At 49.9% G+C, this 12,537-nt stretch overlaps 5 protein-coding genes across 5 annotated transcripts; 1 reads left to right on the top strand and 4 right to left on the bottom strand.

Moving 5' to 3' along the window:
• Nucleotides 1–2,894: 2,894 nt before the first annotated feature.
• LY89DRAFT_689778 (uncharacterized protein) lies at nt 2,895–3,692 on the top strand (the record flags this gene model as incomplete). Its single annotated transcript, XM_018215970.1, has 1 exon — nt 2,895–3,692. A coding segment is annotated over one exon (156 nt), but the record flags the coding sequence as incomplete, so codon positions are not given.
• Nucleotides 3,693–4,267: 575 nt separating this feature from the next.
• On the bottom strand, nt 4,268–5,166 carry LY89DRAFT_689776 (uncharacterized protein; the record flags this gene model as incomplete). Its single annotated transcript, XM_018215969.1, has 1 exon — nt 4,268–5,166. A coding segment is annotated over exon 1 (246 nt), but the record flags the coding sequence as incomplete, so codon positions are not given.
• Nucleotides 5,103–5,532, bottom strand: LY89DRAFT_689775 (uncharacterized protein; the record flags this gene model as incomplete). Its single annotated transcript, XM_018215968.1, has 1 exon — nt 5,103–5,532. A coding segment is annotated over exon 1 (240 nt), but the record flags the coding sequence as incomplete, so codon positions are not given.
• Nucleotides 5,533–5,778: 246 nt separating this feature from the next.
• Nucleotides 5,779–6,552, bottom strand: LY89DRAFT_596276 (uncharacterized protein; the record flags this gene model as incomplete). The annotated part of the gene is made up of 1 exon (XM_018209910.1): nt 5,779–6,552. A coding segment is annotated over one exon (774 nt), but the record flags the coding sequence as incomplete, so codon positions are not given.
• A 2,706-nt stretch (nt 6,553–9,258) lies between these two features.
• Nucleotides 9,259–9,552, bottom strand: LY89DRAFT_596389 (uncharacterized protein; the record flags this gene model as incomplete). Its single annotated transcript, XM_018209920.1, has 1 exon — nt 9,259–9,552. A coding segment is annotated over one exon (294 nt), but the record flags the coding sequence as incomplete, so codon positions are not given.
• Between the last annotated feature and the right edge of the window lie 2,985 nt (nt 9,553–12,537).

Raw genomic sequence — 12,537 nt, 5'->3', positions numbered from 1 at the left:
TAATTGAGATTTTGCCGGAGCTGTGCTGCCACTAGACTAGTGCTTTGCTGTTCCTGTGCAAGCTCGGCCGCAGCTTGCATCACTCGATCGAGGGCTGTCACCTGAGCATCGGTAAGACGATAAGAGAGCTCAGGGCCTTGGTTCCGCCAGACGCGCCGATAAACGAAGCTTAGCAGTTGCTTCTACACTTTCTTGTATGTAGTGTAAGTGCCTTCTTAAAGCTTGTGCACTAATGAGAAGTTGGTGGTCTTGCGGGTGAGGAAGCTACTAACACGCTGCTGATCGAAGATGTTGATCCGGTCAGTCCGGAGGGATTCGCGGGCTTGCTCGATAAGACGGTCAAAGGATTCAAGTACGAGAACGAGGTAATTATCTGGCTAATCGGGGTCGAATAGGGGATGAGGCGATGGGAGATCAAGGAGCCGTGCAACACGACCCAAGTTATGGCCCCGAAAGTACCGCTCCCATTGCGTTAAGTCAAGCTATGGAGAGACCTTAGTCTTATGGCGCGAGGTGATGTTGGGCTTAGGCGCTTGGAGCTTTTGAGCCAGAGTCTGCTCTACCTGTTCTCGGAGGCCGAGGGGTGGTCTCTCCAGGGCGTCCGCAAGTTGAGCCGGTGCCGGTGCCGGTGCCAGATCAGAGCCGATAGGCTTACCGCTATTAACGAGGAAGTAGCGGGTGTAGCCCTTTGTGTGAAAGGTCTGGCAAACGACAGGAGAGTAAGCAGCAGTGCTGAGTGGAAGGGACGATGTGGATGGGCGGTCTGCAAAGCCTTTACTTTTACTCCATTGATGGGCCTCCCTCAGATGGCTGAGTAGAAGCCGTTGGTCTCGGATCACGTACGGCTGATTAAGAGGGCACAGCTTGCAGCAGTAAGCGTTGTCGTAGATCCGCAGGTGGGGGATTGGGGGCGTGTGAGTGGGCACGTGGAGCTGCTTCACTTCTCGGGGAGGGAGTAGAGAGTCCGGGGTGAAGAGACGAGCGTATTCCTGGACTTTACCGAGTGGGATAGCAGCCTTGTGATGGTCGTACAAGTGAGAAGCAACCGCTGTAGAGTAAATCGCATATCTGCAGCTCGTACAGATCAAGACGTTGTAAGTTGGATTGAAAGAGAGAAGATCCATTATATTATTGTAATAAAGGGAGGGTTCTAAGGCTTTTGCGGGGGTTGGAAAGACAGACGGCTTAAAGGTGGTTTATGTTATCTTTTAGCAGGTATCCGATTCGAATTCGAGCACATCGAGCAAGTTGAAATAGAGAATACCAAGACGCGTCCCAGGTCTGACGCGTCTTAGCTTCCTCGCGGGGGGCGCGCGCGGTGGTCCGTGCAACCCCACTCCCTTCTTCGGGCCTAGCGGGGGTTCCGGCCAAGCACAGCGGGCGCATATACCCTTGGACTGCGGGTTGTAGCACTAGTAGCACGCCTGGAATGCTGCAATCCAAGCTCCCTCGCATTGCCTCTTCACCCGGTCACGGGCCTAGAAGAAGTCGAACCGTCGGTGGCACGTAGCAAACGCGTGGTCCTATGGCTCGTTAAGCCCTCGACAGAGCAGGCACGTCCCTTGGACAGCGAGCAGGTCTTCTTAGTACCGGCTAAGCTCGAGGTAAGCTGCGCGCCGCTTCTGCTGGATGATTGCACTCTTAGTGTGTGGCGTTGTAATAAGAGGCGCTGGTAAGGCCGTCTCGACTAGACCGCTGCTGCATACATCACAAACGACGTCTTCGCCTGTAACGCACTGCCGGAGCTGGGACTCAAGGTTAAGGTATGCGCTTAGGCAGGTCCGGCGGCACTCTTAGCCTTGCAAGTAGCGGTGGAGCACCCCCTTCTCAGCCTCTATAGCATTAGCCACTTATAACACCCATCGAGGGGGTAAGAGCACAACTGAGTAGGCCTCCTTCCCATCCTATCCAGCCCGCCTAGACTCCTATGCAAAGTCGACAAAGGAATCTAGCTCGTTGATGTGTATTACGAGCCGGACGTGTGCATAGTCGAAGCCTGCACTCAGAGCTAATGTTACTATAATATACGGCTGCTCAGGGGTAGTAAGCCACGTTCTTAGTAGCTCTTCCTTCTCCTTAGCTGTACCGACTTTAGTAGTGTAGACTAGGCAGCTCAGTAGCTCAGCCAGCTCCTTAGCCTCGTCCCTCGTTCGGACGTAGAGGATAATCTTGTTTCGAGTCTGGTCAAGTAGCCCACTCGCTTGCTAAGCATCCCTAGCCCTCCGCGCGCCTTCTTTAAGCAAACTCCCTAGCCTAGTGGCCCGCTGCACCAAATAGAACAGATTTCACCGGTTCGTCGATACCCGGATCACTTTGGGATTCACTAGGTTATTTTGCTCTTCAAACGTAGCTTATATTGTCGGTGGTAGAGTGGCTGTTAAGTAAACAAACTGCGTACGAACGTTGTGGATTAAGGCGAGGTCAACTATAGCCTGGCGATAGTCGGACGCTGTGATGGTTAAGTGAGCCTCGTTAAACACAATGCGGCCGAGGTCTTGTGTAGCCGCGAGCTTATAGGCATAAGTCCGAAACTATTCCGTACATACTGCTTTAACTGTAATAAACACCAAGGGTGCATCTTACTGCTCGCCAGGCGCCCACACCAAGTGATCGATCCCCAACTCTCGGACTTAGCGGAGGAGGTCCCCTCGCAGAGACATAAGGGGCAAGACTAAGATCATCACCCTAGCATCAGGGAGGATGTAGGGCAGTATGAATAGCAGGCTCTTCCCCTCGCTAGTAGCTATAATAACCACCACCTGCTTAGTCTATAATATAATAGTAGTTATAGCCCGTTCCTAGGCTACTAACCTCCATTGTAGCGTATTATCCTAGTATAGCTTTCTAGCGCTCTTTAGTAGAGCTATAGCTAACTACTTCTTCCGTGGCCGGTAGACCCCTATAGCGATCTTCTTAAGCATTTGCGGACTACTAATATCTTCACCATCCCGCTTCCTCTTCCTAGTAGGTCCAAGCAGCTAGTTAAGCCCCCACAAGTCCTTCTATAGAGTTGAAGCACGCAGATTCCGGCGGATAAGGCTATCCCATACATTCCCAAAGTTAGCATTATATTGGTTTGCATATACCCGATTAACAGTCCGCGTACTATAGTTCTACTGCTTGGTCATAACCCGAATGTTAGCCTTAATCTCTTCGGCATCCTCGTCGTTAGCTCCATCGTCAACCTTAAAGCACCCAACGTTAGCTACAAACTTAGTTTTAATGATATTAACTGTTATCTACCGCTAGTTGGCTATGTGTAGCCTGGGGATGCTAGCCCGACTACACGCCTGCTCTATACACCGCATAAGCCGGTTGTTAGCCCAGACCTTCCCGTCTTACCACCATAAGTACGGAGAGATAATGGTATGTAGGGCAGACTAGCGAAGGAAGACCTAGCGGAGCGGGATGACAACCACCAAGTAGTCGAGCAAGAGGTCTCCAACGGATGCAGGCAAGAACCGGATATTATCCTTAAACTTACCCGTCTGCTGCTAACCTTTGTGGTATGTAGTGTGTAGTATAACTAGCCCGTGCTTAAGGTAGACGTTTTGCCGCCGCTGGGTGTTACGCTAGGTGACGGAGAATAGTTTACTCTCGCGCAGAGGCTAGCTAGAACCCATGTGGATTAAGACTAAGAGCCTTTTTAGGAACTCGTTAGCCACAGCCTCATACTACTCAATCGCCTTCCCTCGCCAGACCTTAGCGCCATCCGCAGTGGCATCCAGAAACGAGTCCCGCAACGGCTTCGAGTCTTAGATAACGGTTAGCAAAGACCTCGCTAGCGGCTTTACCAGCTCAACGTTCTCCCGGTGCTGGCCAAAGAACCAGCCAAAGGCATCGGCGTCCAAGTTGTCCTTTAAAGCCCAAGTACGCATCCGCGGGAGGTTCTGGGCCCCGAACATTAGCTCGTTGTAGAGTAGGTGCTGGGCCTGCTAGAAGTCGGAGAGTAAGAGCCGCGGCACGTAATCCATATGCAAATCAACGTCCCGATAGGTCAGGACCTTCTCGTCCACATCCCACTATGCTTGGTGCGGCCCAACGACCTCCTTTGAGACAGTAAACAGCAGTAAGCGCCAGCCGAGGATCTCGCCCATGGGAGTCTCGGTGTTCTGCTTCAAGAACCGCCCGCAATACTGCTTAATGCGCTCGAGCGTATCACCTAGCTCCGCCTTCTCTAAACAGGCGCTAGCGTGAAAGATGATCAGCTGTACAACTCAGATCACACCAGACAAGCAGCTGTTATAGTTGCCCAGCTCTTTCCACATCTTAGTATACAGCTTAATGCTGAGCATAGCACAGAAGCTAAGCAGTAGGGAGCTGTACCGATTGCCTCCAAATTCGTGGCAGATCAGCGCCATTAAGAGGACGGATATAGCATCTCTTAGCGCAGGCCGGTCCTGCTCGACAGCACTTTGGAAGGCCGCTTCCCACGCCTTTTCCTGGGCACCCGTGAGCTGGATGCTGCTTTCAGGGGTCCGCTAGTCGTCGTCTGCCGTAGTAAAGTGGCTACCGCGGTAGGCCACCTAGTAGCAATAAGTCAAAAACTGCTTCCAGTAGCCAAAGTTGGTCTTAAGCGTATTAGGCTCCTTCTTGGGGTCGAACGCGCGTAGTTTCTGCCCTGAGGCAGCAGCAGTGTGGAAGCGGCTCAGCGCTAGCTGCCGTGGCCAGGTCAGCATGCAGTCGGGACCGTCGAAGCACCAGCTGTGTGCCTCTGTAAAGATCTCGTCCATGATTTCCAGCATTAAAAACAACTCGGGCTCGCTCTCGGCAGTCTTTGGCACCGCAAACGAGGCGTGCATCTCGTCCTTCTTCAAGCCCCGCGTGTGCTCCTCGATGCCCGTCCGTCGAAGCCACGGCACCACAGCAGATTTATGGCTACCGAAGCCATAAACGACGTTGGCTTCTGCTTTAGCATCCTCCTCTACAACCGCTACGTCCTCGCTAAGCTGTTTGAAGAAGTCTGCCTCCCTTGGATCTAAGCTCTTTGTGCCGGCGTCTGCGGCTCCTTTGGCGTCATCCGCCACAAAATACCGGATGTACTGCTTTTCGGCGAAGAAGGTCTGTAGCTTGTACCTCCGCCAGAGGGGGCTCTTCTGATGTAATGCAGGCTTCTGCTGGTGCGCCTTGGACACGTGTAGCTGGATGGTCTGGAGGCTCTGTGTGAGGCCCGCCGAGCACGTCAGGCACTGGAAGCCATCCTGGAGCCGTAGGCCAGCCACTACTTGGGTCGGTACGGCTACCTGCTCCGGGACCAGCAGGCCGTAGGTTGCAAAGAGCTCGACGAGAGCCTTCAACGGTGCACCTCGCAGGCAGTGCGGCTTCTGCCTGAGGTGTCGAAGCCAGACGCTGCGTCCGGGGCGTAAACAGAACCCGCACTGGGTGCAGAGCAGCACCTGCCACTCCGGCTTGTAGAGAAACCCGTCGCTCATAGTCCGTCCGTAGGCCGCCCTACCCTAAGCCGTCGCGGAAGACGACGAGGCCAAAAACAGAGGTCATCGACCGGCGCTGGGCAGCACATATTATGGTGAACTTATCATGGTGGACTGGTCCGTGCATCCCCCCCTGATCCAGGGTCATTTCGCTTCGGGAGCCGCATAGTTCGCCATAATAAGTCGAATTTCTAGAGGTAGAAATGTGAAACTTAACTGGCCGTCGCCATGCTTGCTCGTGTGCCTTTTACAATACCTCTTGTCTTCCAACGGGCATTAAAACAATCGCTTCACTCCTCTTCCCATCCCGCTCAGCTCGACCACTCTCCTGACTATAATTCCGCATCTAGTAAATCGGCCCAATATAAACCACAACACGAACATCCGGCCGGTCGATGCCTAATCTAAATGCATTAGTAGTAACTACAACCCGTCTATCCGCACTCTCCCACGCCTTCCGGATCTCATCTTTAACGGCTGTATCACCTACGTCTCGGTAATATGCATGGTAACCTAATGCACTACTCACCTCTTGTGTAGTGATAATGCTGCTGCTGTATATAATAATCTTCGCTAGGGCGGCGTATTCTTCCAACTTCTGCTCCACCAACCTACAAGCGGCTATAATGTCCCTTCTCCCAAATTCATCCTCCTCATACTCAACTATAGAATACGCAATGTTGGGACGGCTAGTTGGGGACCGGAATATGTAAACATCGTCGGCCTTGATCCTCATAATATTCATAAACTCTAGCTCGGCATAAGGTGGTAACGTTGCCGTCAAATACACTATCTGCACCTCCCTTTCCATCAACTCGCCTAATTGCCGCATCTTGGGCCGGAACTCGGCCGTGCTATCTAATGGCGTATAATACTCGTTAAACACGAACCGCTCTAATAAATGCAATCCTTGTAACCGGTCTAAAAACGTCCCAAACGTCTTGCTGACTGCTGACTCTAGCGTGATGATGACAATCTGGCTAGGGGAATGGCACTGTCGGGGATCCCACTTAACGCACGAAATGCCGGCTTGCTGACATCTCTCTACTATATGGTCCTGCAATGAAACCAATGGGCTAATGACTACCGTTGTTCCGAAACTTATGCTCTTGGCCGGCAACTAAAACAATAACGTCTTCCCAACCCCGGTTCCCATTACAGCCACAATGGGGCTCTAGTGCTTTATAATAGCTTGTAATACGGGCTCTTACAACCCACGGAACCGGGCCTCACTCCCTAACATCTTCTCTAACTCGGTATAGATGTCGACTCCTCGCAATCGCTTCCACCGGGTTAACTGCGCGTCTTGCATCTCTTCTTTATATACCTGCCGCTTTCTCTTGGCTCTCCCGCTCATACTAATACCTTAATGTGCTGACGGAAACCCCAAAAAACAATGCTATACGTGGCTGACTCGTCGGAACTTCTCACGGCGGCTAATAATAGAATTATCACTTTCCATCAACTCCCTGGCGTAAATCATGCCTGCAATATAGGTCCTGTGACCGGCCTACAAATCCTATAGATCGTCTCCATCGGCATTATCCTCGTCCCAACCCTCACTCTCCTCTAACTTGCTCTTCTCTTCCTCAAATCGGTCTTCTCGACAATACCTCCGGGATATGGCAATAGCAATCTGTCGATATCCACTAATATTCAACTTATCTACACCCATCCATCTTATAGTAGCTTCCTTTAAAATCTTCCGGGCTCGTTCGGACGTCTATACACGTGCCTGACGCTAGGATACTAACCTTGCCTGTTGCCTGCTCTCATTCCTATCTTATACTTCTAGCTCTCCTCGCCTCTCTTCTAGAACATCGTCCCTTTCCACGAGCATGGGCTACTTCCGTCTCGGTCCCGTCCACTGCCGATGTTCCTTCTTCTGACTATCTCCCCACAAAAACTGACTGCTGCTCGACTTCCTTGTCATCTAGAACTACAACTTCTCCCAAAATGGTAAAACTAACCACAAATAATACACTAATAACTCCCCCACCTCTCGTGGCAAATACCGGTGCACGATCTTAATGTTTCCACTGCTCCGATACCCCTTATAGTACGTGGCTACAAACGCAACTAAACCCTCCTTAATGAAAATGTTCCGTACGCCACCGTACGCTGTATTCTTCTACCGCATTCCTAATAACTCCGGTGCTCTAGCTGGCTGCCCACTACATAAATGCATCAAACCCCACAATAACTCCTGGAACCGCTCCACGTAACGCTGAAATGCGGCTACAGCTTCCCTCTTCAACTTCCTTACCGCGTCCATAAACTGCTCTCTCAACTGCTCCTCTTTATACATCCGCTCATATAACCACCACTGCTTACATATTGCAAACTAGTTCCGCTCATCGTCCAAAAACGACCACCCAACTCTGGTTTCTAATGGCTAATCTACTATTTTATCCCAGTGGATCGGTGGCACTTGCTTCATATCCACTTCTCGGTCTGCACTTATCCTTACTACCATCAACTTCTCAAACAACTCCTCTCGTGCCTCTCCAACCAACCTATGAATTATACCCCGGAACTAGCTTATGCTAAACCGCATATTGGCATATAAAACGTTATCCCTAATCCACTAGATCTTCCCCTCGGCTATGATAGTGTACCGGATCTTGAAGCCGTACGACCGACTACGGTATAACCACTGCATGGGCTTGGGATCTTGGCTACCGTGGGCCATGGTCATAAACGCGCTGACTAAGCCCCGTGTTAAAACGTAATGGCTTGATGCTTTCTCCCTGGCTTGCTTCGCGCTCAAACCACAGCTCTCATACTGCTCAATGGCTTCTCAACGCCACTTATACGCCTCTTAGACTACTATCAACCGGGCCAACTTGATCACGGCCGAATATTTGGGCGTATAATCCTCGGCATCTAACTACCCGTCGTCCTCCCGCATCCCCAAAACGGCTAGTCCACTAATTAACACGCTCTTGTACTCGTCGTCCTGCAATGGCTAGTTTAATAATGCTATCCACAACCGTAAAATCTGCCTTTAAATCCGGCCTATCCACTCAATCTCTTCGTCCGACTCTCCCTCGTCCGCCCCGCTTCCTAAAGCTCCCCCCTGCTCCTCCTTCTACCACACAAATTCCTTAATGCTCGTCTACACGTCCTTAATGCACATCTGCTGTCGTTCCGTCAACTCGTACGCCGGCCGCTTCTCGGGCTCAATGTCTTTGGACCGGAATATATAACGTAATAACTGCTTGTAAACCTCTGTATATCGCATAATGGTGGTAATATCTATCCAACTATCAAACGGCATCCGGACGTCCTTGTCTACCTCCTTCCGGTTCGCCTCAAACAATGCCTCTAACCCAACCACCGGTCGAATACAATAGTATTGTGCGTCTTGAATTAACTAATCAAACGCCCGGCATAACACTTCTAACTCTAGCTCGTCGTCCTTCACGGGTGCAACTAATGCCTGTAATTCCGTCCGGTCAAACCCTTCTGAATGCTTAACCCACCCTACTCGACGTAACCATGGATTTGGCTCCCGGGCTGCTTCCGGTTCGGTGATCTAACGCCGTATGTCCTCTTCTGCTTGCTGCATGGCTTGCTTCAACTTTGTCTTTGCGGCCTCCAAATCAATGTCTCCGGACGGGGTTGCTAGACTAGATTCTACTGCTTGAACCTCAAAAAACTGGGCTTCCGGTCCACGGATGAAAAAATGCTGGTAATAGACGCCGGTCCGCTACGGCACTTGCACTTCTCTCCTTGTCTCTGGCCGGCCTTTCTTCTGCGGGTTCTCCTATTGATGTACTTGACGGCAATGCTCTTGGATCATTTGTCGGTGGCAACTGATATATTAGCATGGCTTTCCGGCTTTGCTAGGCAACTGACACTTCTTGCCATTTGTCCTGGGCTCCTGTAATACTGGAATGGGGGGGTTGCCTACCGGGGGGAAAACTAACCTATTCAAATCTGCCTTGCTTGTTATCAAGCCTTGAATTTTCTGGATCTCCTGGACTACTAATCCTCTACTTTCCTTGGGCATGTTATGCGTGTTTTCGTCCCTTAAATGGGTGTCGACGTTGCTAGGTAACATAGCATGCTTGCATTTAATACACACTACTACCTTATGTTCTAGCAAATACACAAACGGTTCTATAATAATAAATGCTAATCAAATGAATCAAATATATATTTCTATCTATTCTAACTTTGCTTGCCTTTTCTACGCGTTGTCTTACGCGTCCAAATCCATGCTCTGAACCCATGCGTGTAATAGCTAGCTTTAATTTCCGATTTTATACTTTTATGATTTTATGCCTACTTATGCTCAAACCTAGGGATTTTGCTTACTTGGCCTATGCACTTGCTTTCCCCCATCAAAAATCAATTTGCTAAATCTAACTCTTGATAAATAACTCTACGACGGGCTTTGGGTAATGCATTTGACGGGGTTAGTGTCGCATATGCCCGGGCCAACTCATACTCGAATTTGAGCCGCATCCGAGCTTATTTGGACGTAACCCTAATAAATGAAGTTGGCTAAATGAAGTTGGCTTACTCGGTAATTCCACGCTAAACGGTTGTATGGGAAATCAAATGCATTTGACTTAACTTCATTTTGTTAGCTTGGATAGGTAGACCCCGTAGTAGAGTAGTATCACTAGATCTGGGAAGCGGCATTTAGTCTCCTTGTGGTCTAAGTCGGCGACGCGGCAGATACCCTGCGGTTAGTAACACTTTTAGTAGGCTACGTATCGCTGAATCCACTCCTTGTCCTCGCTCTTGCGTGCTTGGTAAGCCTCGTCCTTGGCACGGATCTAGTCGAAGCGGCGGGAGCAATTATAAGAGGCGTGATTAAATCGACGGCCTTGCATCCGATAAGAGAGGCATGTGTTAGCTACCGCTTCTAGATCTTGCTTATAGCGGTCGAGTACTTGGTCTTGGATATAATTTTGCTGTAGTACTTCCGTAGGGCCGGTAAAAGTTACTTGCTTTGGCACTATTAATCTAAACTTTAAATCGAGGGGCCGGCTTTCTTGGTGAGGCTTTCGATAGACCTGGCATACTTCCTCCCCTGGCATACACCACCGCTAGTGCGGCTAGTCGTCTAAGAACTAGCTTAGGACGCCGCGGGAGCAATACTGCTGGGCCAAGTAAAGCTGTATAGCCTCCTCATCTGGGGACAGGCCTTGCTCGAGCCGCGGTTTCCACGTGGCGTTGAGTAGCACAATGGACGAGGCCTTGCTACTATCTCGGCCAGCTTTGCCAGATTTTTGAGAAAAGGCCGTAGCTTTGTTAGGCGTATCGATATGAATCACCCAACGGACGTAGGGGTAGTCGAACCCGATCCTAAGAGCAGACGTAGCTACGATCACCGGCTAGTCTCTATTACTAAGCTAACGACTAATAATAGTAGCCTTCTCCTTCTTAGTTCCTGACTTAGACGTGTACGTAGGGCACTATAAGATCTTAGCTAGCTGGGCCACCTTTTCCCGGGTCCGGCAATAGATAATAATCTTGTCTCGCGCGTGGTTGAAGATCGCTTGCCTAGGCTAGCACGCTTGGACTAAATAGGCAGCTCTTTCGATTAGAATGCTAGGCCCGGTCTCGAAGCTAACTATGTACTTAATATTCGATCGATTAGTCGACTCTCGGATGATTCTAGGCTTTATAAGTTTATTATGTTTAGTAAACTTTTTTTGTATAACAAGAGGGAGCGTGGCCGTTAGCCAGACCGTCTGCGTCCTCACCTGCCGGACGTACCAGCCGAGCTAGGCCATGCAAGGCCGGTAGTCGCTAGCCGTAATCGTGAGATGACTCTCGTCAATCATAATACGATCGAGCTGCTGCCGGCTGACCAAGAGGTGGCAATACTCTAAAAAGCCCTAAGTACACGCAGCTTTAGCTAACACAATGACTAGTGACGCTAACCGTTTATAATCGACGGACTAGATTAGCGGCCGGATGCCTACTTTGTGAAAGCGTCTCAGTATATCACCCCGTAGAGCAACCATTGGCAAAACGAGGATTGTAGTCCCAGCATCTGCAATTGCAGCTCCAATCATGACGACCAAAGTCTTACCGGAGCCGGTTCCTATTACCAGAACCACTTGCTCGGCTGGCTAAGGCCCCATAATGGCAAGCACGCCATTCCGCTGACCAGGGACCCGGAATTGCAGGTCCGGTGCATTGTATAGTTTCCGAGCAACGGCTAGCAAGTTAGCCTTAGTATAAGCACTTCTCTTACGCATTTGACTACGTTTGGAAGCATCAAGCATTCGCAAGGATAGCGTCTCTAAAGCACCTCGCGGCCTCTTTCCCTAGAGAATATAGTCGAACCGGAAGAAAGTACGCTAGCTCTCGGATGCTCGGTAATTCCGGTGCAACAAAGTATTTATAGTAAGCGTCGTTGTTCCAGCATATGCATGATTAAATGTATAGTATATGTGATTGCTTAGTTCCGCTAAGGCAACCAGATCTAGCTCGTCCTCAATATCCTCCCTAATGCCGTTTAGATCCAGATCGTCCTTTAGCTTCCACGATTCTATTGGTATTAGGTCCTTTGCTTAGAACAAGAGCTTATTATAGAGCAAGGCATGGGCTTGTTGATATTCGGAAACCACTAAGTCGGAGATCTGTGACATTTGCAACTCTACCCCGCGATATTCCACTGTCTGCCCGTCTAAGAGCTAGCGAGCTTAGTGTTTTGCAATTGTAGCCTTTCCAACCTTAAACAAGTATAGCCTCCACTATAGAATGTGCCCAAACGGCGTCTCCGCTAGCTACTAGAAGAACTTCTTACAAATCTTAGCGAGAAAGACGGGGATTTGGTCTTTATTGTCTTGCTCTTGGAAACAAGCGTAGTCAAAGAGTATAAGTTAAGCAGTCTAGGTCAGAGCTAACAAATGGCTGTTGAAATTCCCCGGCTCTTCCCACAATCCTCGGCCTTTCCCACGGACTTTCCGACTTAGTATAGCACAAAAACTCAAGACGAGCGATTTAAACGGCACGCTGCCGATAGTGTGGCAGATTAAGGCTAAGTAGAGTCGCCGAATAGCATGCTTGAGAGCTATTGTAGCCTCTTCCTTATCCTTAATAGCTAAGGCTTCTATAATCTTATCTATGGCTTAGA

This window comes from Mollisia scopiformis, assembly GCF_001500285.1.
Source record: "Mollisia scopiformis unplaced genomic scaffold LY89scaffold_26, whole genome shotgun sequence".
Taxonomy (NCBI): domain Eukaryota; kingdom Fungi; phylum Ascomycota; class Leotiomycetes; order Helotiales; family Mollisiaceae; genus Mollisia; species Mollisia scopiformis.
Note: the sequence above shows the minus strand (reverse complement) of the source record. Positions and strands in the feature narration are given on the sequence as shown.